This window comes from Cnephaeus nilssonii, assembly GCF_951640355.1.
Source record: "Cnephaeus nilssonii genome assembly, chromosome: 15".
NCBI lineage: Eukaryota > Metazoa > Chordata > Mammalia > Chiroptera > Vespertilionidae > Cnephaeus > Cnephaeus nilssonii.
The window spans coordinates 30,563,881-30,590,390 of NC_137086.1; the positions used below are offsets into that span (position 1 = coordinate 30,563,881).

Below are 26,510 nucleotides of genomic sequence, written 5' to 3' on the forward strand. Positions count from 1 at the left end.
CTAAAAAAATGAATACTAAAAACCATAGAAAGAAATTGAAAGTGATATTACAGAATGAGAACTAAAAAAAATGTTGGCTTCTTGTATTATAATCTAAAATAAATATATAGATATTCCAAAAGAGACAAAGCATTTTTAATTTGGAATTTAAAAATAGTCTTTAGGCTCTGAAACCTTAAAACCTTTAAGTTTTCATTAAAGTACACAGGTTTGGGGGAATCCTTAAGGTCATTTCATAATGTCTGTAATAGCATGATTCAAGCATTTGTTTCATTCAATAAAATGTGTCAAGATTCAAAATCCTGTTATAAAGTCATTTTTAGTATGAAACACATACCCACAACTCACTAAATTTCTCTGCCCAACCGAATATATTCCTTGTGGTCAGTTACAGAGTATTCCATAGACCTCATTTTCTGTCTACAACACTAGGTGGCACCAACACCCACAGTACAGCTGATTGTCTAACCCAGGGCCTGAAATCTGGCAGTGTTGATTTTCTGTGTTTCCCTGTGTTCCCTAGGATTGTTTCCTGGTAGTAGGAAATTAGATCAGAGTATGATGGGAACAGGAAAACAACTTCACCACCAAAAAGCATGTGGGATAAAATAATCTCTGACCAGAATTCAAAATCAATTTTCAATAGATCAGAATTAACTGTAAAAATGAATCTATAAGTAAATAAAGTTACAGATTTCCCTATGTGAAAATTTAAAAGTCCAGCAAAATTAAAATTCTTTAGAAAACTGAGGGAAAACTGTGACATGACAAGAGTTTGCATCCTTTGTATATAAAGAACTCTCAAAATTAAAGATGAAAATCTAAATTTAAAAATGGGCAAAGGAGCCCTGACCAGTGTGGCTCAGTTGGTTGGAGCATCCTCCCGTACACTGAAAGGTGGTGGGTTTGATTCCTGGTCAGGGCACATACCCAGGTTTCAGATTCAAGCCCCTGTTGGGGAACATACAGGAGGCAACTGATCGATGTCTTCTCTCTCAAATCAATGTTTTCTATTCTTTCTCTTCCTCTCTCTTAAATCAATTAAAAACACACACACACACACACACACACCCCACAGCCTTAACTGGTTTGGCTCAGGGATAGAGCGTCGGCCTGCGGACTAAAGGGTCCCGGTCCCAGGTTCGATTCCGGTCAAGGGCATGTGCCTTGGTTGAGGACATATCCCCAGTGGGGGGTGTGCAGGAGGCAGCTGATCGATGTTTCTCTCTCATCAATGTTTCTGGCTCTCTATCCCTCTCCCTTCCTCTCTGGAAAAAAATCAATAAAATATATTTTTAAAAGAAACACCCACATATCCTCAGATGAAGATTTAAAAAAAAAAAATGGGCCAAGGATATGAACAGGCAATTCACACAAAAATTACAAATAGTCAATAAATATATGGAAACATGTTCACCTTCACATACCACTTTAACTTGTCAAACTCATAAAGGTTTTCGATTTGGTTTTTAATGGCAAATACAGAATGTCTGGAAGAATCCATAAGATATAAATCAGACTAGGAAGGAGCACTAAGTGTTTACTTGAGACAGGAAGACCTACTATCACTGTACTTTTTAAATTTTGTATATGTGAAGGTATTATCTATCCAAAAAAAAAAATATCAACTGGTGGTAATAGAGAAATGAGTGTTTTCTTACTCTGTTAAAAGGGGTAAAAATTAGTTCTGGATCTCATCCTCCCCTCCTGACTCTCTATAAGCACCTTTAATTCGACACTTACTCCAATCTTTTAAAAAGGGGCCGGGCTTCTTCAACCCCATTGTCTCCCTCGCATTGCTAACACTCTTTCTCCACAGTCTCAAACTTTCTTTAAAACTGTCAACACTTAGTATCTATTTTCTAAAATCCCGTTCATTCCTCAGCCCTAGCCCTGCCCACTCACACCACCTGCCACTGTCAGGCCAACATCTTCCCTCCTTTTTGATAAATTCTTAATCCCTAATCTTAGGTGAGCTAGTACTTGATAACACACCAATCCTTCCACCTTTAAATCTTCCTCTTCTCTTGGTTTTCCCTTGTTGACCTGTGGCTTTAATTACTATCCCGGAGCCCATGGCAAATCCTATATAATAAAAGGCTAATATGCAAATTGACCAAATGGCAGAACGACTGGTCGCTATGATGCGCACTGACCACCAGGGGGCAGACGCTCAATGCAGGTGGTCAGTGCGCTCCCACAGGGGGAATGCTGCTCAGCCAGAAGCTGGGCTCATGGTTGGCGAGCGCAGCGGCAGCGCTAAAGAAGTCCGACTGCCGGCTTAGACCCACTCCCTGCAGTCAGACATCCCCCGACTGTGAGAGGGTGCAGGCTGAGCTGAAGGATTGCCCCCCGCCATCCGAGTGCATGAATTTCGTGCACCGGGCCTCTAGTACACACATAAAAGCAAAGTCTCTCTCAAGAGCTTCCTATGTATAATATCCATCACTTCTTGGCTGTCCCTTAAGTAATGTACTAGTATTACCAATATATTTAAAACTTATTTTTTTATCTTCTCTCCTTAAATCTCACTTCATTCTCCAAAATTCCCGAACTCAGTTTCTCATACTGCCAACCATGTATTTGCACATATTGAGTCATCTTTAATGCTTCCCCTTATCCTTCATGTTCATGTCCAACCAAACCCCAAGTCCTACTAGTATGTCATCAGGCTCATCCCACTGCCTTAATGTTCATAGTCTCCTCTTTCTTAGACTATAGCAACAATCTCTAAACTGCTCTCTGTTGATAGTACTACCCATTTGCAACAAACATATAAGCAGATTCATTAGAATCCACATAATCACTACATATTTTCATAGAAAACACAACTAAGTAACAAACACATTTTCAAATCACTTTACACAAATCAGGTCATGGGAAATGTAGAGACAAAAGGAAAAATGAGAATAAGTAAAATTTTTCAGAAAAATTCATAATAGCATACCTCAATTTATACTTTTCAACAAAATGTCTACTACTCAGTATACATAACTTTACACCTATTACTGGAAAATACTGCAGTATATTGAAATAGTAGGAACATTACAGAAAGGTTCTTTCATTCAAAAATTTAAAAAATTAATTTAAGGGAAAACAGAAGTAAATGCACCTGAAAATGTTTTAATACCTCTTGCTCTGCGTGCTATCAGGAAACACTGAAGCAAAAGAAAAGAAATATACGCTGAAGCCAATTCTAACAAATTTTTTTTTCTAGTTCCCTGGCAATATACAAATGATCAATGAATAATTGTGTAGAAAAGTTAAGAACAAGGGTAAAGGATGAGTGCAAGAGAGGTAGAAAAAGCACTAAAACCTTTACCTGGGACAGTAGAAGAGGATTCTACCAATGTGATGTGATGGACTGGACACTACAAATGTAATACACTACACAAAATGTAGTGAAATGTTCCATGGTTAAGTCAAAAGGTGGCAAGGAAAAAAGCACAAAACAATGTATGGATTCATTACCTGAGGTTTTACTCAGCTCTGCTGAAATTATAGCAGATGGTGATCTGTTCTCTTTTTCTGTACCAGCAGGAAGTTTTTTCTCGGCTTCGTTCACAAGAACTTTGGGTTTAACTATATTCCCTATCTCTGGTTGAGTGGCCAAAACAGAAACATCTGGAGGCAGTAAGGGCACCTTTGAACTATCAGACCTTTCTTTGGAGACTTCCTCTGGGACACGGACTTTATCTTCAGCCTTACGTTGTACATGCTTGAAAAAAATGTCATGGGGTAACTCTGAGCGAGGCAATGACCGAGCTCCATCCTCAACATTAGCAATTTCACTTTTGTGGGATACTTCTAGGTCAGTGTATTCCCTGGCTAATTTCGAAGAATCAGTTCTGGAACTGACAAATGTAGGGAACTCATCTATAATCTCAATGGGAGAAGAATCTGAAAATGTTTCACTCTCTCTTATTTTTGCTTCCTTAGCAATAAATAAGCCATCGTTGGAATAAACTGCAGCACTGAGCTCCTCCATCTGCAAAGTTTTCTCCTTTTGGGTCCATGTGGGAACTTCACCAGGGGATACGGTACCTTTTGTGGTGCCTAAACTGGGCTGGAATGATTCCAAATACGGCTTCCCCCCCTTAGGTGGTGGTGAAGCTCTGACTTTTTCCTTATTTTCATGTTCTATCATGAACTCAGACGACGTTTCAATGAGATTTTCCTTCATCAGTATCACAGCTTCATCTTGTTTTTGTGGAACTTCAGGGATTGAATCATCACTAAATAAGTCAACTGGTTCAGAATCGGGTGAGGAATCTTCAACGAGGTCCGAATGCTCAGGCTCTGGCTGTGCAGCTTTGGCTGTTTCTGAATAATTAGAGAAATCTGGAGTTGGTTCAGCAGAGACCTTTGTTTCTTTAATTAAGTCACATGCAATCGATATATAAGGAGCTTCTGTTTCTTGAACAGCGACCGTCATACTTGCAGGCTCCTGAACTTCTTCCTTTGTTCCGGATACTTTTTTAAGTGACACATTCATGGCTTCTTCATAAGGTGGTGGATTTTCAGGCTCAAGTTTTATGCTTTCATAATTAATTGAAGGAGGAGTGTCTAACGGGGATGAACTGGGCTGCACTCCAGAAGCACCAGCACTAGGAGCTACAGAACTTAATGGTGCTTCCATAACAATGTCGGGCAAAACTGGTGAAGGAGTAGCCTCGGATTCTTCAAAAGATGGGCAAAGCTGTGCTACAGAGTAGAGTGACTCCTGCATAGCTTCTGATGTTTGAACCAAGTCCATTTTTGTTTCAAAGGCAATCTTCGTACCTGTGGCTTCATTCAGTTCACTTTCACATGCTTCCTGTACTAAATCTGGGGTTAGACCTTCAGGCATGTTCGTCATTACTTCCCCCGTCACCTTCGATAGACTATCTGTTGTGACATAATCTGTCTCAGAACCCTGTGCTGCTACAGGGAAAGGGTGTGATGATTTGGTGCCAGTATTCTTCTCTGTTATAATTTGAGCCTTTTTCTCTTCTATTTTTTTTTCATCTGTCTTATTTTCTGAAGTATGGTCTTCCAACATAGGAAAAATGTTTGTTGAAATGCTTTCAGTTGCTGTTGGGTTAAAGGGAGTACATGTGATGTATGTTCCTGAACCATCTTTTATAGCTTCTGGTGTACTGGGAAAGGAAGTATCATCATTACTGCTTTCACTATCTTTCTCAGGGTTTGTCTGATCAATGCTATCCACAAAATATTTCTTATCCACTCTACTCTCCAACTTGCTCTCTAGATTACCTGCGGTAGCCAAGACATCACTATCTTGCTTATCATTAATACCTCTTACTTCCCATACTCGCTCAAATGGTTTAAAGTCTGCATATTCTTCCCTCATAGGAGCTCCTGCTGTAACTCTCTTTTCATTAAAACTGTCCCTTCTTTTTTCTGGGAACATAACGTTGTTCTCTTCTTTAGTCAAGTTAGTAAGGGCTATCGGTGACTCTTGTTGATTATGGAGGACATTATTACTAACTAAACCATCCTCTTCATCTTTACTCTTCACAATTATTTCCTTCCTAGGGTCTGCTACTGTTATGGCAGATTCTGCTTTTGGAGAGCCACTGATTGACGATCCCATTTCTGAATATTCCAATTCTGAAAACTCTGCTAACTCTTTGTCTACAAATGGATTTTTTGTCTTTTCTGGAAACTCTTTGGAAGCTTCTTTTGAAGTTTCTTGAATTGTTCCTTTGGTAGGTAATACTGCTGGTAAATTACCAAGGTATTCATGTTCTTTAAAAGAAGTAGCTGAGAGGGAAGACAGAGAAGGAAGAGAAGCAGCAGTTTCAAGCAGGACAGATGGGAAATCCTCTTGACCAGCGGAAACAGTGTTACCTGGCTGCTCCTTCAAGTCCATAATTTTTTCTGTGACCATGGACAGAAAGGAAAGTTAGAGAATGCCAGTGTTCTCAGAGTTAATGTATGCTTTATTACAGATTCAAAATAATGTTAGTAAAGACTTGCTATTAACTAAAATGAAATGTAACATTTAATTAATAAATAACAAGTAGACTGGAACCATTACTAAAAAATTAAAGCTATTATCAATAAAACCTGTGTATGGCTACAGAGGTAATTATATGTCATGCAAAGACATAAATCAGTCTTTAAGAAAAACCTCAAGTATAATCACTAAAAAAGCTAATTTTAACTGGTTTTAGAGGGGAAAAGGGGATTTGAGAAGAGAGTTTGACAGTTTAGGAAAGAAAAGACACTGGACAATTAAATGTCACAGAATGACATTCGTTCATGTGTAAGTCTTCCAGCTATACAGCAAGTAAATTTTACTTGGAGAAATGGAACAGTCAATATGTAAATGTAAATCAAGGGTCCAAGAACTCTTTATATATTTCCAATTATTAATCAAAAGTTCTGCCCATTTCCCCGTTGGACATAGCATATAAAATGCAATTTCAACTTTTTCAGTAGATATTATCTGAACCATGCTGATTTTTAGTAAATTCAAACTACTCTGTACAGAGTTTACAAAACTAAAGAGTTAAAGGTAGAATACACAGAGATAAAAGGCTAGCAGAAAGAACTTGCCTGCAGAGGAGTGTATCACAGGCTCAGATGCAGCAGGAAGAGCAAAAAGTGTCTCATCTGAAAAACAAATAGAATATAACCTCAGCAGAAATAAAGACAGAGCTGGAAGGAGCCTAAAGATAAGAGGAGCAAGTAAGGGTTCAGTTTGTAATGAGTTAATACAAAACTTCACCTACAGAGAACAAAGCCAAGATGGAAAGGAAAAACTAGTACCATTAGTAGAACCATTAATTCAGATTAAATTACCATATATATATATATATATATATATATATATATATATATATATATATATATATACATATATATACCTGAGGCCCGGTGCACGAAATTCGTGCATGGGGGTGTGTATCCCTCAGGCCAGCCTGTACCCTCTCCAATCTGGGACCCCTCGAGGGATGTCCGACTGCCCGTTTAGGCCCAATCTCGGACATCCCTCTCACAATCCAGGACTGCTGGCTCCCAACTGCTCGCCTACCTGCCTTCCTGATTGCCCCTAACCGCTTCTGCCTGCCAGCCTGCTCACCCCCTAACCACTCCCCTGCCAGCCTGATTGATGCCTAACTCCTCCCCTGCCAGCCTGATTGCCCTCAATTGCCCTTCCCTGCAGGCCTGGTCGCCCCCAACTTCCCTCCTCTGCCAGCCTGGTCACCACTAACTGCCCTCCCCTACAGGCTTGATCGCCTCCAACTGCCCTCCCTTTCAGGCCTGGTCCCTCCCAACTGCCCTCCCCTTCTGGCCTGATCACCCACAACTGCCCTCCCTTGCAGGCCTGGTCCCTCCCAACTGCCCTCCCCTGCTGGCCATCTTGTGGCGGCCATCTTGTGTCCACATGGGGGCAGCCATCTTTGACCACATGGGGGTAGCCATCTTGTGTGTTGGAGTGATGGTCAATTTGCATATTACTCTTTTATTAGATAGGATTATAAAGTTGATTAAATGGTATCCATACAACCTATCATTTTTCAAGAGGCAAAAACATGCTTATGTTACACATCATGAACCAAAATGGCTTTAAGATACTATTTTTCTTACTTAATATACCACATCCAAAGCTTTTATTCACATTTTCAGATAGTTAAACTATCTTGTACTAATTAAGCCAAAATTTTAAAGATGCATTTGAATAAAATTAATACGACACTTGCTTAGTCATTTTTATTGGCATATGTTCAGTTCAGAAGAACTTTCGAAGAATGCATTTTCTTATGCCAGGTTGTCTACCTTTAAATAAAAATATTCTAAGAGTCATTGTACACTATTCTTTGAAGACATCAGTTCTATCACCATTGTCCAAATTACAAAGAAAATACTAATTATCATTAGGAAGATCATTATTATCACCAGTCTTATTTTGTTTAAAATTAACATTGAGGGCTACTTGTTATTCTAAGTACTTTACACGCAAAAACTCCTTTTACTCCTTAAAACCCTATTGCTACAAGGGTTGTTGTTAATATCCCCATTTAACAGATTAAAAAACCACCACCACCAAGGGACAGAACTTAAAGAACTCACTCAAAACACAAAACAACTAGTGAGACTAAGGCAATTCAACCCCAGAGCCCATTTTCTTAACCACAATATATTATGGACTGAATATTTGTGACACCCCCCACCCCCCCAATTTTTATGTTGAAGCCCTACCCTCCAACGTGATGGTATGTGGAATCAGGGCCTTTGGAAGGTAATTAGGGTTACATGGTAGGATAGGATTAGTGTCTTTATAAGAAAAGACACTAGAGAGCTTGCTGCTCACCCTTCCCTGTCTCTCCATTCTTCTGTGCCCACGCACACGCGCGTACACACACACACACACACACACACACACACATGCACATGCACGCACGCACGCGCTATGTGAGCAAATGGCAGCCACCTATAAGCCAAGAGAAGGAGCCTCAGAATGAAGCCTAGCCGGCACCTTCATCTTGGATTTCCTGGACAGTGCAAAAGAAAGGATGAATAAGCTTTAAAAAAGCAACAGAAAGAAACTATGCAAACTGAACTACAGCAGGGGAAGAAAAAAAGGCTGGGGGGGAGGGGTAATGAACAGAGCTCAGTGACCTGTGAGATAATCAAGCATTTAGAGTATATGTAATTGGAACCCCCTCCAATCACAACAGTGACAGATGCAGGGGGGGAAAAGGGAATAAAGATATAACAAACCAAAATTTGTCAACTGTGATGGAAAATACCAATTTACAAATCCAAGAAGCAGAATAAATACAACCCACAAAGAAACACACTGTAAAGGTCAAATTGTTGTAAACCAAAGACTGAGGAAAACCTTTTAAAACAGGAAAAGGGCAAGGGAACAGCAATAAGAATGACCTGACCTCTCACTGGAAAAAACATAATCCAAAAGATAATGGACATCCTTAAAATAATAATAAAAAAGGCAATCTAAAATTATATACACTCAATCATTATTATTCACTGATTCCCTTATTTTCAAATTTGTTTACTGGCTAAATTGGTAATCCCAAAATCAATACTTACAATAGCAAATATGCACAGAACAGCAAAATATGCCCCTCACCCAACACAGGTTCCCAGGTGAGGTCAAACAAAGAAACCCTATGTCTCCTTGTTTCACTCTCAGACTGTAAGCACGTATTCTTTTTCCAGCCTATTTAGTGCCACATTTTTTCACATTTTTGTGGCTTTTGTTAGTTGTTTTGCTGTTTAAATAGGCTCCTAAGCACAGTGCTGAAGTGCTGTCTAGTGTTCTTAACCACAGAAGGTTGTGATGTACCTTACAGAGGAAAATATATGTATTAGATAAGCTTCATTTAGGTATGAATTATCATGCTGTTGACCATGTGTTCAATATTAATGAATCAACAATATATAGTAAATCATGTGTCTTTAAATAGAAATACACATAAAACAAAGTTATATATAGATTGGTTAACAAAAATGCTATGACTAGAGGTTTCCAGGAACCTAACCTCGTATTTCCCCTAGGGGCGATGATTCAGTATTTGCTAATTTAGTGTTTTCTGCGACTCTATAAAACATAACTTCCTTCTCTGACTGGTTTATTTCACTTAGCATAAATGCATAACCCAGGAACACAGACAATAGGGTGGTGAAGGCTTGGGGTCGGGGGTAGGGATGGGCTGGGAGAGGTAAATCTTTCAACATTGAAGATTTGAAACAGAAAAAAAAACAAAAAACACCATAACTTCCGTATATAGCAAGATTGACTGTATTCACACAAAAATATTCTTGAAAAACAAAGACAATAAAGGTATTATTAGATAAAATATGAAAACAAAAGCTGAAAGAAATTACCATCAAGAGACCTGCCCCCCCCCCCCCCTACAAGAAATGCTAAAGTTCTTCAGACTAAAGGGAAATGACACCAGATAAAAATCTGTACCTTCATAAAGGAACAAAGAATGGCGGAATGGTAAATATATGAGTAGATATAAAATATTCTCATTTCTTAATTTCTTTAAAGAAAAGTGATTTTGAAGCATAAATAATTACAATATATAATATTTGTAGAAGCAAAATGTATGACAATAAAAACACAAAGGATGGAAGAACTGCATGGATGCATAAAAGAACAAAAACCAGATGGGTCAAAGAGAAAACAAAGACTTAAATGAACCACACTAATAAGTATGATCAATGTAAATGGTCCCAATTAAAAGCAGGTTTTCAGACTAGATAAAAGTCCTTCTACGTGACATTTATAGAACACACACTTTATATATAAGAACACAGGTGGTTAAAAGTGAAAGGATCTACCACTAGCTGGTTTTGCTCAGTGGTTAGAGCGTCGGCCTGCGGACTGAGGGGTCTCAGATTCGATTCCAGTCAAGGGCACATGCCTGGGGTTGTGGGCTTGATCCCCAGTAGGGGGAGTGCAGGAGGCAGCCAATAAATGATTCTCTCTCATTATTAATATTTCTATCTCTCTTTCCCTCTCTCTTCCTTTCTGAAATCAATAAAATATCTATATATATAAAAGCCTAAGCAACCGGCCGACCGGGGGCAGACACTCAATAGCCACTGGGGGCAGACACTCAATGCAGGAATGGAAACCACAGGCATGGAAACATGGAACAGACTGATGAATCTCAGAGGGAAGAGAGGAAGGGGGAGGGCAGGAAGAGATTAACCAAAGATCTTATATGCATACTAGAGGCCCGGTGCACAGATTCGTGCACCGGTGGGGTCCCTGGGCCTGGCATGTGGGGATCAGGCCAAAACTGGCTCTCTGACATCCACCAAGGGGTCCCAGATTGTGAGAGGGTGCAGGCCAGGCCGAGGGACCCCACCAGTGCATAAATCCATGCACCGGGCCTCTAGAATATATATATATAAGTGAAAGAATATAAAAGGATATATCATCCAAGCACTTACCCTAAGAAATCTGGAGCAGCTACATTAAGGTCGAGCAAAGTAGATTCAAAGACAAGGAATATTACCTTGACACTATCAGTGATAAAGAGGGGCATTTGGTAACCATAAAGGAGTAAACAAACATAACACTAAATAGCTATATTACAACACTAAAGATGTATGTGAAAGGTATATAGAAAATACATGAAGCAACAACTAAAGGGAAACAGACAAATCTAAAACTTTTATTTTAAAAATTTAACACTCAACTCTCAACTAATCGACAGACTACACCCACATGCATGTAATCAATAAGGATAAAGATGATTTAGATAACACTATTCATGAACTAAACTGACTTTTATAGAGCACTACAAACAACAGAATACACATTCTTCTCAAGTACACATGGAACATTCACCAAGATAAACCATTTTCTGGTCTATAAAACAAGTCTCAATACACTTCAAAAGGCTGACATCATAAATTAAATTGATCACATGAATTAAATTGAAATCAGTAAGACAAAAATATCTGGAAAACCCCAAAATGTTTGGAAATTAAACTATACAATTTCAAATAACCCATGGATCACAGAGGAAATTAACCCTTTGCACTCGCTTGCTTTTTTCTCGATTCCTTTATTCTAATGCTAACCGTGTCGAGTCACACTAGACATCCGAGTGCAAAGGTTAAAGCATATTTTAAATTAAATGATAATGGAAATTTGTGGGATACAGGTAAAGCAAGGTTAGAGAGAAATTTATATTTAACTCTGAAGGATTCAATTCAAAGAGCTTCCACCTCATGAAACCAGAAAAAAAGAGCAAGTTAAACCCAAATAGGTAAAAGAAAATAACAAGAATCAGAGCAGAAACTAATGTTATAGAAAACTAGTAAACAATAGAGAAAAATCAATGAAACCAAAAGTGAAGAAATCAATAGAACTGATACTCCATAAAACTATCAAGAAAAAGAAGAAAATAAAAAGTAATAGATATAAAAGATAAATAAGATTTATCTTTATAAATCTTAAAAACATCAAAAATATTATTAACAAGTTTATGCCAATAAATTAGATAACTTAGGTGAGTGGACAAAGTCCTTGATGTCTACTCATCAAGATGAAATAGACAAATTCCTTTAAAGGCATACATTTCTAAAACTGGCAGAGAAGAAATAGAAAATCTGAATGGCCCTATATTACTTACAGAAAGTTCAGTATACTTATAATTTAAAACCATATCCACAAAGAAAACTCCAAGCCCAGAGGCTTCACTAGTAAATTCTGTAACATCTCAGGATGCTTATACAGACTCTTTCAACAAATAAAGGAAAAGCAAACACTTCCCAAAACGTTTTATAAATTGACTAGAGGCCCGGTGCACGAAATTCGTGCATGGGGGGAGGGGGAGGTGTGTGTGTGTTCCTCAGCCCAGCCTGCACCCTCTCCTTAGCCCAGCCTGCAACCTCTCCAATCTGGGACCCCTCGAGTGGGATCGGGCCTAAACGGGCCGTTGGACATCCCTCTCACAATCCAGGACTGCTGGCTCCCAACCACTCGCCTGCCTGCCTGCCTGCCTGCCTGCCCCTAACTGCTTCTGCCTGCCAGCCTGATCACCCCCTAACCACTCCCCTGCCAGCCTAATTGACGCCTAACTGCTCCCCTGCTGGCCCAATTGCCCCTAACTGCCCTCCCTTGCTGGCCTGGTCACCCCTAAGTGTCCTCCCCTGCCGGCCTGGTCACCCCTAACTGCTCTCCCCTGCTGGCGTGGTCACCCCCAACTGCCCTCCCCTGCTGGCTCGGTCACCCCTAACTGCCCTCCCCTACAGGCCTGGTCACCCCCAACTGCCCTCCCCTGCCAGCCTGGTCACCCCCAACTACCCTCCCCTGCAGGCCTGGTTGCCCCCAACTGCCCTCCCCTGCAGGCCTGGTCCCCCCAAACTGCCCTCCTCTGCTGGCCCGGTCACCCCTAACTGCCCACCCCTGCAGGCCTGGTCCCCCCCCAACTGCCCTCTCCTGAAGGCCTGGTCACCCTCAACTGCCCTCCCCTGCTGGCCTGGTCCCTCTCATCTGCCCTCCCCTGCTGGCCATCTTGTGGTGGCCATCTTGTGTCCACATGGAGCGGCCATCTTGTGTGTTGGAGTAACAGTCAATTTGCATATTGCTCTTTTATTAAATAGGATACATTAATACCAAAACCAAAGATATTGCAAGAAAATAAATTTACAGAAAAATACCCCTTACACATACATGCAAAAATCTTTAACATATTAGCAAATTGAATTCAGCAATTCATTAACCCTTTGCACTCGGATGTCGAGTGTGACTCGACACAGTTAGCAATAGAATAAAGGAATCGAAAAAAGCAAGCGAGTGCAAAGGGTTAAAAGTATATTCATTACCAAAAGGGTTTAATCCCAAAAATACAAGATTGGTTCAACATTGAAAATCAAACAATGAAATTTAGCACATTAACAATCTAAGAAAGGAAAGTAATATGATTGTCTTAATAGATGCCAAAGACATCAGTTAAAATTCAATACCTATTTCATAAAAATTCTCAACAAATTTGAAGAAGGAAACTTTCTCAACCGAAGGGTCAGGACATCTAGGAAAAATATGCAGCTAACTTCATACTTAATAATGAAAGACTAATCATATTTCCCCCAGATGCAGAATAAAACAATGAATTTTTTACACCTTTTACTGTACTTGCTTTCTTACCACATTTATAGCATAAAGATCAGAAGGGAAAAGTAAAATGATCTTAACTTGCGAACAGCACTGTGTAGTTAGAAATTTAACCTATTAAACCTTACTAGAGCTAGGAAGTAAATTTAGGAAGATGCAGGATAGTTACAAGAATAGTATGCAATCATTGTATTTCCATGTACCAGCAATTAACAAATGAAAAATAAAATTTTTAACTACTATCATTTACAATAGCAACAAAAAACATAAAATACTGAGAAGTAGAGATCAACCAAAGAACTTGTATGCATGCATATAAGCCTAACCAATGGACACAGACAACAGGGGGGTGAGAGCATGAGTGGAGGGGGGGCGTAATGGGGGGATGAGGACACATATGTAATACCTTAATCAATAAAGAAATTTTTTAAAAAGAAGTAAATTTAACAATAGAAATGCAAAAGCTCTACACTGAAAACTACAAAACACTGCTGAGAGAAATACATACTAGTAAACATGACATGGATTGGAAGACTCTTGTTATCAGGGAAGAGCTCTCTTAAAGAGTTTCTTGTGTTTTTGCACATCTTGTGAATAGAGGGATGGGGCACTGGCTGCCTTTGTTCCTATCTTTTCAAAGATGTTTGTATTGCAAACAGCCTTAGAGACAGAAGCCAAGTCTTTCACTTGAGCAATAAGGCAGGCATGCTTACTATGTAGTGTAAGATCCAGTTTCTCTAAGCCCAAGGTTGCTTGGCCCTCTTCATGTTGCCCTAAGGAAATGGGGCTCTGGGAATCTGTCCAAAAAAGTGCTGATATTTTGGCTATTACCACTGCTGTGAGTATTAAAGTCCCTTATTTCTTACCCAGGTATCTGTGTCCTCTGCCAGCATCCATGAGACTATGGCAGGCTCAATTTGTTAGCTTGTTATAAGGTAAAATCTCAAACCCTAAGATGTCAAATCTCCCAATATTGATCCCTACACTCAATACAATCCCAAATTCCCAGCAGGCATTCTGTAGAAATGAACAAGTTGATCCTAAAATGTATATAGAAATACAAAGGACTTAGGGCAAAACAATTTTTGGGGGGGAAAAAAAAGATAAAACTTGGTGTAATTCACACTGCTTGATTTTAAGATTTACTATAAAGTAATAGTAATTAAAACAGTCTGGTTACTGACATAAAGATAGACAAATAGATCAATAGAATAAAATAGATAAAGACATCCTTGACTCACAATGGTTTGACTTTACGAAAAGCGATATACATTCAATAGAAATCATACTTTGATTTTAAATTCTGATCATTTCCGGGCTAAGGTTATGCAGGTGATGCTGAGCACAGGCGGTGAGCCTCATCTCCCAGATCAGGAAGGTGAACAACGGATATTCCACAGTGTATTCACTGTGTTAGATGATTTTGCCCAACTGTAGGTGGGCAAAATATTAAGTGTTCTGAGCATATTAAAGGTAGGCACGGCTAAGCTATGATGCTTGGTAGGTTAAGTGTATCAAATGCTTTTTTAAAAAGTCATTATTTAATGAGCTAATTCTTTGCTCTCCGTCTTCACCTCTCTCCTTCATTATCTCACTCCTCCACCCACTCTCAACATTGAATGCTAAACATACTTATGTAAACATACATGGTATAATGCCAAAGAAAGTCAGTGCCAATTTCTAATGTGTCTAAATGCATTTCTGACTCAGGATATTTTCAACTTACTATGGGTTTATAGGACATACCCACCAACGTAAGTTGAGGAGGATCTGTATGCTTAAACAGACGCACTTATATGGTCAACTAATTTTCGTCACAGGTACCAAAGCAAAATTCAATAAAGAAAGACAAATTCCTTCCAAAAAATTTTTGCTGGGCCCGGCCAGTTTGGATCAGTGGTGGAGCATTGACTCATGAATCAAGAGGTCAACAGTTCAATTCCCAGTCAGAGAACATGCCCAGATTGCAGGCTCGATCCCCAGTGGGGGGTATGCAGGAGGCAGCTGTTCCATGATGTTTCTCTAATCGATGTTTCTATCCCTCTCCCTTCCTCTCTCTCTAAAAACCAATAAAAACATATTTAAAAAAGTGTTTTCTGGGACAACTGGATATTTACATGGAAAAAAATACATAAATCTGAATCTGTAACTCTTCCATAGACAAAAATTAATTCAAGATGAATTAGAGATTTAAACATAAAAGCTAAAACGATAAAGCTTCTAAAAGAAAACGTAAAATGTTTTTACAACTTTGCTGTGTAGGCAAATGTGTCTTAGTATACAGCAAGTATGAACCATAAAAGGAAAACTTGATAAATTAAGACTTCTTCAAAAACAGAAAATTATACTCATCAAAAGAAACCATCAATAAAATTAGCAGGTAAACCACAGATTAGGAAAATATATTCACAATGCATATATCTAAGGAAAGACTCCTACAAATCAGTAAGAAAATGGCATCTAACGCAATATAAGAATAGGCAAATAACTTGGACACTTCACAAAAAGAAAATATACAAGTAGCCAGTAGACATTTAAAGCCTTCTAATTCATTAGTCATTAGGAAGACCTGAATTAAAACTATAATGAGAAACAACTACATACCCACTAAAATTTAAAAGACTGATAATATCAAATGTTTGTGAGAATGTGAAGCCATGCTAACTCTCCTACATCGCTGGTAGACATGGAACCACTCTGAAGAACAGTTTGGCAATTTTTTTTTAATAAAGATACCTACCCCATGAACCAGCAATTCTACTCTTACTCAATTCTACTCTTTTTACCCAAGAGAAATGAAAACAAATATCCACAAAAAAAGGCCTATACAAAGAAAGTTCACAGCATTCTATTGTTCATAATAGCCAAAAACTACAAATAATCCAAATGTCCACCAACAAGTGAACAAATAATTAAATTGTAGTATATTCTTATCATGGAATACTTACTCAGCAGTAAAAAGGAATCAATTACTGATACCTACAACATCATTGGTAAGTCTCCAAAACATATTGGGTGCAAATAACCAGACACAAGAGTAAATACTGTATGAGTCCATCCATATGATGCTCTATAATCGGCAAAATTATGGTGAAAACAATCTGAACAATAGCTGCTTGCGATTAGGGGGCTGGGAGAAGGACAGAACAAGAATTAAATTGACTGCTAAGGCTCAAGGGATCTTTCTGGAATGATGAACCTTTTCTGTATCTTGACAGGGGTGTGGGTTAGATGAGTAGCTGCATTTGTCAAAAGACAGAATTGCTAAAACTTAAGATCTATGCATTTTACTGTATGTAAATTATATCTTTATTATTATTTTTAAAATATATTTTTATTGATTTCAGAGAGAGAGGGAGAGGAACATCAATGATGAGAGAGAATCATTGATTGGCTGCCTCCCGCACGCCCTCTACTTGAGATTGAGCCTGCAACTCAGGCTACCCTTGACCGGAATCCAACTCGGGACCCTTTAGTCGACGCTCTATCCACTGAACCAAACTGGCTAGGGCTGTAAGTTATCTATCTATATATAAAACCCTAATATGCAAATAGACCAAATGGCAGAACAACCGAAAAAACCAGTAGCTATGACGTGCACTGACCACCAGGGGCCGCGTGTGGAACATGGCAGGCATCGGCAGCAGGCGGCAGAGCGCGAAACATGGCGGGCATCAGCCGCAGCGGGATGGTGGAGGTGAGCAGGGGCAGCAAACCAAGGCAGGGCACCGGTGGCTGTCATCGGGGCGAGCCTCTGGTGGTAACTGAAAAGTCTTTGCTCCCACCCGCCATGGTTCCACCCAGTGCTCACACCTGCTGCCGGCCCCAGCCCCAGCCCCACTCCCAATCACTTGGTGCTGTCGCCCCGCTAGCCCCTCAGGGTTTCTCACCCACCCCGCCCCGCTCCTGAGGGTCAATAAGGGCAGCAGCCACTGCTCGCACCCACTGACAATGCCAGCCCTGCTCGCACCTGCTGCTGGCGCTATCCCCAATCACTCCGTGCCATCAGCGCGTGAGGGCAACGGCGGCGGGAGTGGGGCTGCCAGCAGACAGCGAACCAGGAGTCACGGCAGCAGCGGCCGGGTGGGGGTGCAGAGGATGGGCCAAGACCCGCCCCTGTGTCCACTGCAGCCACACAGCCCACAGTTCCTTTCAAGGTGCACAAATTCATGCACTGAGCTCCTAGTATCTTAATAACATTAAAATGACTTTATCAACTAAAATAATAAAAACATCACCCTAGCCAGTTCTGGTTCAGTGGATAGAGCATCGGCCTGCAGACCAAAGGATCCCGGGTTCAATTCTGGTCAAGGGCAAGTACCTTAGGTGCAGACTCCTTCCAGGCCCATGCAGGAGACAACCAATCGATGTGTTTCTCTCACATCAATGTTTCTCTCCTTCACTGTGTCTTTCCCTCTTTCTTCCACTCTCCCTAAAAATCAATGAAAAAATATCCTCGGGTGAGGATTAACAAAAATAAAAATAAAAAATAAAATAAAATAATAAAAACATTAAAGTGAAAAAACTGTATGTGCATTCTTCAACAAATTTCAGACAGAGTCCACAAGTAAGCAAGGGAGAACCCATAGACAGATAAAACAAACCAATCCATTGTAATGTGTGGACCTTATTTGGATTCTGATTTTTTTTAAAAACTTCTTTAAAAAGACGTTATGATATTCACTAAGAAGTAGTAAATATAAACTTTGGCTGGATATTTGGTGAAATTAATTATTGTGAAATACATTGGGAAAGTATTTGATCAAGAGTATTGTGGTTATGTTTTGGAAAACAGTACTTGGTTTGCAAGATACATAATGAAATATTTATAAGGGTGTGGGACTGGCAAGATTGGCAATGGATTGATGACTGTTGGGGCTCAGTGATGGTTAAATGAGGTTCCATTCACTATTCTGTTTTCCTTTATATTTGAAATTTTCCATAACAAAAAGTAAAAATTTTTAAGCCCTCCAAAAAAGAGGTAAGGTAATGTAAACATACTAAACTTCTATTACACTGAAGTAATTTTAACCACATTTTTACCCACAATTCTTTTAGCAGGCCATTAAAATATACATTTGATTCCATCAATGCCAAACTTAACTAGAGCTCCTGATGTTTCTCGCTCACATCAATGTTTCTCTCTCTTTCTCTCTCAAAAATCATTTTTAAAAAAATCCTCTGGTGAGATTTTTTTTTTTTAAGTTATAACATATATATGGGTGTCAGATAGGTACTGGACTTATTGAGGGATCACCTGATAGTGTCTAACCACTACCACTACCCATTATGACGCACACCTGAAAATAATATAATATTTAACATCAACAATTAATTGAAACTCTTAAAAGTAATTAAATTAAAGTTATAGCAATTAAAAAATAAATGAAACAGAAAATATTTCACCCATACTACAAATATATGACAAAAATAGCATTTCAAAATAGTAGAGAAAATGGTGTTGAGACAAATGAAATATCATATTCAAAAATAAAATTGTATCACTATGTCATTCTCTAGAACAAAATAAACTACAGAAAGAATTAAATGTTAAAATAAAATTATAAAAATACCAAGAGAAAACATGGAGAAATTCTCATAAGACATATATATGACAAAGTCTAATTTCCCTTACACTAGATCAAGTGTTGCTACAGCTGGGTCCTCAAACTCTTTAAACAGGGGGCCAGTTCACTGTCCCTCAGACCGTTGGAGGGCCGGACTATAGTTTTAAAAAAAACTATGACCAAATTCCTATGCACACTGCACATATCTTATTTTGAAGTAAAAAAACAAAATGGCAAAAACACCCACATGTGGCCTGCGGGCCGTAGTTTGAGGACGCTTGATGCTAGAAGAAGAAGAAAAAAAAGAAGAGGTCAAAACTGTGATGAGAAAAATGTACTGGCACCTAAGCCTAGCAAATTATATGGCACCTAAGCTGATTAAAAAAAAAATACTGGGAAATATAAATTTAAAAAATAATTTGCTAAATCATTTACTGGTTAATCTACTCTACTGGTAAAGGCAAAAGGAAAAAAGGTACTTTAACACATTATTGGTGAAAATATAGGTTGGAACAACTCTTTGTTGGTACAATTTGTCATTATCTAGCAACATTTTAAATGCACATAGCCTTTGAACTAGGAATTCTATTAGCATGCTTTTATCTTACAACACCCAGAGAACAGCATGCATTCCCAAAGAAGTTCATATAAGGGTGTTCACAGCAACATTATTTATAACAGAAAAAGCTGAGAAACAACCTAATCATCACTAAAAGACTGATAATAAAATATGGTACATATGTAAAAAAATGCATGCTTTAATTCATAACACTTGGGATTTTTATTGAGAGAAAATATTGTAATAATTCTGGAACTATACAGAATGTGAAGATCAACTTTCATCTATAATTTTCATTCATTCAACAAATATCTGAGTGCTTCTACCACATGTCTGTGCTCAGTAATGCAGATATAATGTCATATAATCCTTTTCCTCAAGGAAAAAAGGTGATATAGCCCCTTTATTCAAGGAGCATATAGTCTGGTGGAAACTAGAGATGAGTAAACGTACTATTATCACATATATGGTATGATATCTATCATGAGGTAAGAACAGAATGTTATGGGAACACATGAGTAAAGCAACTTAAAACTAATAATCACCATGCCAAGAAACAAAAACTCAGCAGCTTAAATGTGAAATTATCAACTCCTCGGTTCAGAGCTGAAATGATGATGAGGCCATCAGTCTGAGAAGACCTTAGCTTCAGTACAGCTGGGTCTGACCACCTTGCACATGACTATGTCCACAAAGGTCACATTCACCCATTTAAACACTGCTGATGAACTAGGGTTCTGCCCTAAAGAGTTCTGAATCCCTGGTGCTATCACCCTCAGGGGGACCTTTTCTAGGGTCTACATTTAGAATCAGGAACCAAAAGTCTCAAAAAGAATGTGCTGTAAGAATAGTGTGTCTGCAACATTTACTTCTACTTCATCAGAGTTTCCAAAGAATCAAGAAATATATCCATTTGGTTGGTACTTGAAACCTGGACTAGCAAAGTACCTTTAAAATGTGCCATTTAAATTGGAGCCTTACATCAGTAGGGTTTCAAATAAATTGCTTTTAGGTATTTTATGAAATAACTACACTAAAACAGAGCTAATTATTGGACAACAGAAAATATGCCCCTTTTTAGAAATGTTTTATATGATATAGCAAATCTTCCAAGTTTACAGAGATATGAAATAGCATATTTTCTAAATACTATTCCACATAGTTAGATATTTACCAAAGATTCTATATATATATTCATTACATCATTTTAAAAAGGATGGGGGAGCTTGTTGGTTACTAAAAAGCACTATAAGTTTGACACTGTGCTTCCTAGGAACTAATCTGAAACATAATTTAACTTATCCATAAGGAGCATATATACCACTTGTTCCTAGTCAGAAAATTAAAAATAGCTTAACAAAAGAAATTATTCAGAATCTCTAAATTCATCAGTCCTATTCCTTGTTATCATCTGTTAGATAAAAATGGAAGATGGGGACTGAATAGGGTATGACATCTCTTTCTTTAGAGGCATCTTAAGATTTAACGTATATAAAACTCAAAATCTTAAAAGACATGGTTTTTAATCTCCAAGATATAATAACCCTATACTTAAAGCAATATTAAATCCTACATAAACTTCCATTAAATTAACAACTTTGGACAGTCTCAAACTGATTTAATAAGCACCAACATTCTTTCCTTTGCATTTACATTCATAGCCTCAAAGTCCTGTCAATTCTTCTTTCAAAAAACCACTCTGTACCCTAACTATAAAAATACAGGTTCACAAACAATTACAGAATTCATGCTTCCCTTCTATTCCATTTTCACTGAACTAAATAATGAACTAGATTAGGCGCTACTCACCTGTCTCAGAACTATCACAAAAGCTTTCTGAATATAGTTCCCCTGTTTTTCTTTCCAACCTATCTTAGCATATGGTCACCAATTCCTTTTCTAACACTACCATCCAGGCCTCCGTTCAATAATCTCCAATGGCTTCCTAACACCTACAGCAGTAAAATCAGGAAAAGTAAAAAGCTACTAGTGAATAAGTTCATAATTTGTCCGGTAAGATGAACTCTAAATCTCTAATAAACTTGATAGTTTTACCTTCTAAAATAATTTCCCAAGGTGTTCCTTAAGAGAATTAACTATTCATGTACAACCAGGTACTCGTGAATGAAAAGATTTGAAAACTATTTAACAGACTATGCAGATGTGCCTCTGTAGACCTAAAACATAACTTCCATGACATAGTATCTCTAACCAATCCGGGAAAACCTCTCAAAATATTTCATGAAGCCTCATGGTACACCTACCACAAATTTAATTGGCCTAGACCCGGATAGGAATCCACAGGTTTCCCTGCTTTAAGACTATCAATCATGTTGCCTTTTTGTGTTTACGATTCAATGATGATGCAGTAAGAGGCTAAACCTGTCCCCGCTCACAGCCATTCCTCTTCCCCCGCAGCTGAGAGCCCGGGCAAAACTGCGCCCCCTCGGAACACAATGCCCACGGCCCGCGTCCCAGGCTCGGTTTGGCGGGTGCGGAGCTGCCACATCCATGCCCGGGCACACTGGGCGGTGGCAGGACTTGGCCAGAACTCTCCCCCCAAACCTCCACGCGCACACCACTGGAGGCGCTCTCCCGCACTGCAGCTGGGTCAGTGTGGACGATTTCCAAGGGGTCATCTCCCCACCAAGCGCCAAGAGGAGGGGAAGAGGGAGATGAAACGCAGGGGGCCATCCCGGCCAAGGAGGGGATAAGATGGGGGCCAGGGCTGAAGACAGGCAAGCGGACTGACAGCGAAACCGCGCCTTTTCCCTCGGCGCAACCCAGACGGGGAGACAAAAGACTAAGGCGCCAAGGCCTTTCCATCCTCACCCCAAGAAGGAAGGCAGCCCGAAGAATCCACAACCCCAGTTCCTGATAGACACCCAGCTCCAACCAGGGGTGGGTGGGTGCCTAACTTCAGGGACGCAGTGGACCGGGGACCAGAGGGGAGAACCCGGGAGCGGTCGGGTGCACGTGTTCCCCGACGCCCGGACAGACAATGAAGAACAAGCCCGGGCTACCTCCGCCGCCCCACCCAGCTCCCGGCGGCTCCCACGGGGTGGGGTGGGGGGGGGCGGCTTCCCCCTCCCCCCCCCCCAGGTCTGCAGACAAAGCCCCTCGGGGTGGAGAGGGGGGCTCCGCGGGAGCAGCTGGGGCTGCACACAAAAGAGGGAGGGGCGCGAGGCGGGAGGGCGAGGCACTCACCCGCGGAGCCGGAGGAGCTCCTGCGCTTGGGCGCGGCCGGCGTGGAGGGGGGCGCAGCGGGGGCCGGGGCGGTCGGCGTCCACGCGGGCTCGGCCTGGGGGCTCACGCTGGCCGGGGGAGGTGGGGGAGGCCGGGCCGGAGGCTCGTCGTCCTCGGGGAGCTTGGAGGGCGAGGCTGCGGCAGCGGAGGGTAGGGATGGCGCGGAGGACGCGGGACTCGGGTCCCAGGACTGATGCCTCTCCGGGGCGACAGGGGGCGCGGCCGGCAAGGGCCCCCGGGGCGCCGGGGGCACGAAGTCATTGTCGAAGTCCAGCAGGGGCGCGGTGGGGGCGGAGGCGGCGGGCACGGGGGCCGCCGACAGCCCGGCGGCGGGCTTCCTCTCCAGCACCTCCAGCTCCTCCAAGTCCTCGTCCTCGTCCTCTTCCTCCTCGTCGTCCTCCTCCTCCTCCTCGTCCTCGGGCTCCCTCACGAACTGGTACTTGAACGTGGGCTGAGGCCGGGGCGGGAGGTCCGAGGACGAGGAGACCCGAGACGACTGGTCCGTGTCTTCCATGGCTGGCGGGTCGGAGATGATGCTGCAGCTGCTGCCGCCGCCGGACGCTTCTCCTCCGAGGCGCGGGCTGTGGTGGGGGTTGGGGAGCTCTGAAAGGGGCAGAGCCGAACGAGCTGAGGGACCTGCAGAGGCGACGGCTCCCGGAACAATGAGGCTGCCCCTCCTGCCTCCGCACCCGTGATGCGCCACCCGCCCCGTCCCCAGTTGCCGCCGCCGCCGCCCAGACCAGCGTAGGAGAGAGGCCAGCAGACTCTCCGCCCAGTTTGGCGCGATTCCTCCTCCCCTGCCGGCGGGGGCTGGAGCGGGATGGAGGGAGCCAATCGGCTACGGGATAGTGATAAAGGACAACCAGCCGGCCCAACGGAAAGGAGAAGAGGAGAAAGTGGGCGTGGCTTGTTGCGCTTCCTCTCTCTTACCGGCTGGGTTGGGTTCGGTGGGCGGGGTTTGAAACTGGCAACCCCGCCCTCCACCGTGGGTAGTTTAGGAGAGGGGTGGGGTGGGGTGGGGTGGCGGCCTGGCCGCGCCCACAGCTGTAGGTCCGCTGTGGTTAGAGGGCTGCGAAGGCGAGCCAGCTGCCGGCCCTGAGGGGTGGGAGAGACTCCTGGCTCGCCACCGGAAGGGCGTTATCCTGGGTGGAAACTTTCCTCCCAGGAAAGGGAAAAAACCCCAGAGTGGACAAAGGTACTAACAAACGGGACTGTGGAGTAGGCCCTAAGGATTGACATAGACATTCTATTTTAAAAGATTTTTTGAAATAAAGGATTATATTGTTTTAAACTTAAACAATAAGTTTTAAACTTATTGTTTAAAATTTAAGTTTTAAACTTAAATTCCTAGGCCACGTGATTACTACTACCATCACCACCTAAAAAGAAAAAAGTAAAAATTTTGACAGGGGTAAGATCACTCCTGGTCTAAATTGCTGACCCTGGATGAGGTAGGCAAAACAGAGCTGGGCTGGACCATCTGGGGCTGGGGCGGACCCTGTGCAAGTCCACTCATCTCCTTCCAGGGGACTTTTGAGATCTGCCGGATGCTGGACTCTCACATGGTAGCAGGATGAGTCAGTCACCCAAAGAGAGAGGGAGGGGAGAGAGAAAAGTGGCAACAGAACGAAGCCTTGGAAGGCAGATTTGATTCACATTACATTTCAGTCACCTTAGGCTCATGAGTCAACAGTTCAGATGATTCAGGCTTTCTGGGAGTCGGTAAGCCCAGGACTCATTTCTTAGATATGCCAGAATGAGCATGATTCCCAGTCCACTTTTTCCAAAACTGGAGGGCGTTTAAGGAAAATGGCTACAAAACATATAAGTGTCGGCATACAGAGGTTTAGAGGACGCTTTTATCTTTTTGATAGGCCTTCCAAAAGTCTTTGCTGCATGCCTAACCTGGAGGCCCTGGGGAGAGAGGGAAAACCTGTTTACAAGTTGCACGCAGTCCAGGCCAGCCCCACTGTTGTGGCTGTTGAGCGCTGGAAATGTGACTAGCCCGAAATGGACTGTGTTGTAAGTTTAAAATGCACATTATATTTTGAGTTAGTACCTCCCCCCCCCCAATTTAACTATCTCAATTTTTATTAGTCACATGTTGGAATTGATAATATTTTAGATACATTGGGATAAGTATTATTCATTTATTTCTTTTTACTTTTTTAAAGCAGCTTCTAGAACATTTTAAATACATATATGACTCACCTTATATTTCTATTGGACGGTGCTAGTCTAATTTAATGATTAAGAAACGTTGATTGCCATGGGGAATCACTAGTTATTTAAGCAAATTCTTAGCTCCAACTAATTAATATTACCCTACACTTAATTAGAGTATTAAAAATGAAAGGTAGGGGTTATAAGGGGAGGGAGAAGGGATGAATAGGTGGAAGATAGGGGACTTTTAGGTCAGTAAAACTATTTTGTATGATACTGTGATGAAGGATACATGACATTATGTACTTGGCAAAACTCATAGACCTGTACAACACAAAGAGTGAACCTGTGAGTTTTAGCAAATAATACTTCAATTTGGTTCATAGATTGTAACAAATGTACTACACCAATGTAAGATGTTAGTAATAGGGGAAACTGTGGTTGGGGGATTGGCATGGGAGTGTATGAGAACTCTGTTCTGTTTAATTTTTCTGAAAAGGTACCGTATAACTACTCTAAGAAAAAAAGTTTGTGTGTTGTTTTTTTTAAAGGGAATGTATAACAAAATTTCCTGGCAATGTAACCTGATCAGGTTAATTATCAACAATACATTCACAACCTGGCATATCAATCCCACAAAGATGAACTTGCTTTATTTATACAAAATGGTTATGAGTTGCTTTCAGTTTTTGTTTGTGGTTTGTTTGAGAGGTTAAAACAGTATAAGAAGAGGGAATTATTAGTGTAGAATTTGCGGGCAGGAGGTTTAACACCAAAGTAAAAATTTTAAACAAAACAGATTACTACAATGATAACTAAAATGTTTCAAGTATTTGTCAAAATTATCAAAAATCATACATGATTGTCAAGTGTAAGTACATACACATAATAAAATACTAGCAAAATTTTATTATATGAACTTTTTCTGTTAAGTCACAATTTAGCTATCAGCAGTTCAGTCTTTCCCAAACTGTTTTTGTCACTATGATTGTTCTGAAACTCCTTGATGGAAAGTTTCAAAGGGTTTTCATATGTTATTTGCAAGTTGCTCATATGATATTTCTGCATACATATATATGTGTACCTGCTATTACTAAAATAGTCACAAGAAATGTGATTTATTTAAAGTGTCACAAAAGAATAATTACAGAAAATTATAGATTTGCAACTTTAATTATAAATAGCAGTAAATATTGAGGCAGTAATAAACACACTCTCCTCTGGCATAGAAGAAATACAAGAATTTTATATTACTGATCTCAGTGATTTCTATAAAATCAAGTGTTTGATGGATGAATAAAGAGTTTATCTAATGTTCATAGAGTGGCCAACAAAGCATAAGGAAAAGAGAATGTTG

The 26,510-nt window shown here is 40.7% G+C and overlaps 1 protein-coding gene across 3 annotated transcripts in view; it reads right to left on the minus strand.

The window, feature by feature from the left end:
• RTN4 (reticulon 4) overlaps positions 1–23,755 on the minus strand; it is a 58,763-nt gene extending 35,008 nt beyond the window's left edge. Inside the window, exons 1-3 of one of the 3 annotated variants that reach the window (XM_079792526.1) lie at positions 22,952–23,755; positions 6,565–6,621; positions 3,472–5,883 (exon numbers count right to left, since the gene is read on the minus strand). In XM_079792526.1, the coding sequence (XP_079648652.1) occupies positions 3,472–5,883; positions 6,565–6,621; positions 22,952–23,504 (3,022 nt within the window). In that variant the 5' untranslated portion in view covers positions 23,505–23,755. The remainder of the gene's footprint in view (positions 1–3,471; positions 5,884–6,564; positions 6,622–22,951) is intronic. The other 2 variants (XM_079792523.1, XM_079792524.1) reach the window with 2 other exon arrangements.
• Positions 23,756–26,510: the final 2,755 nt, after the last annotated feature.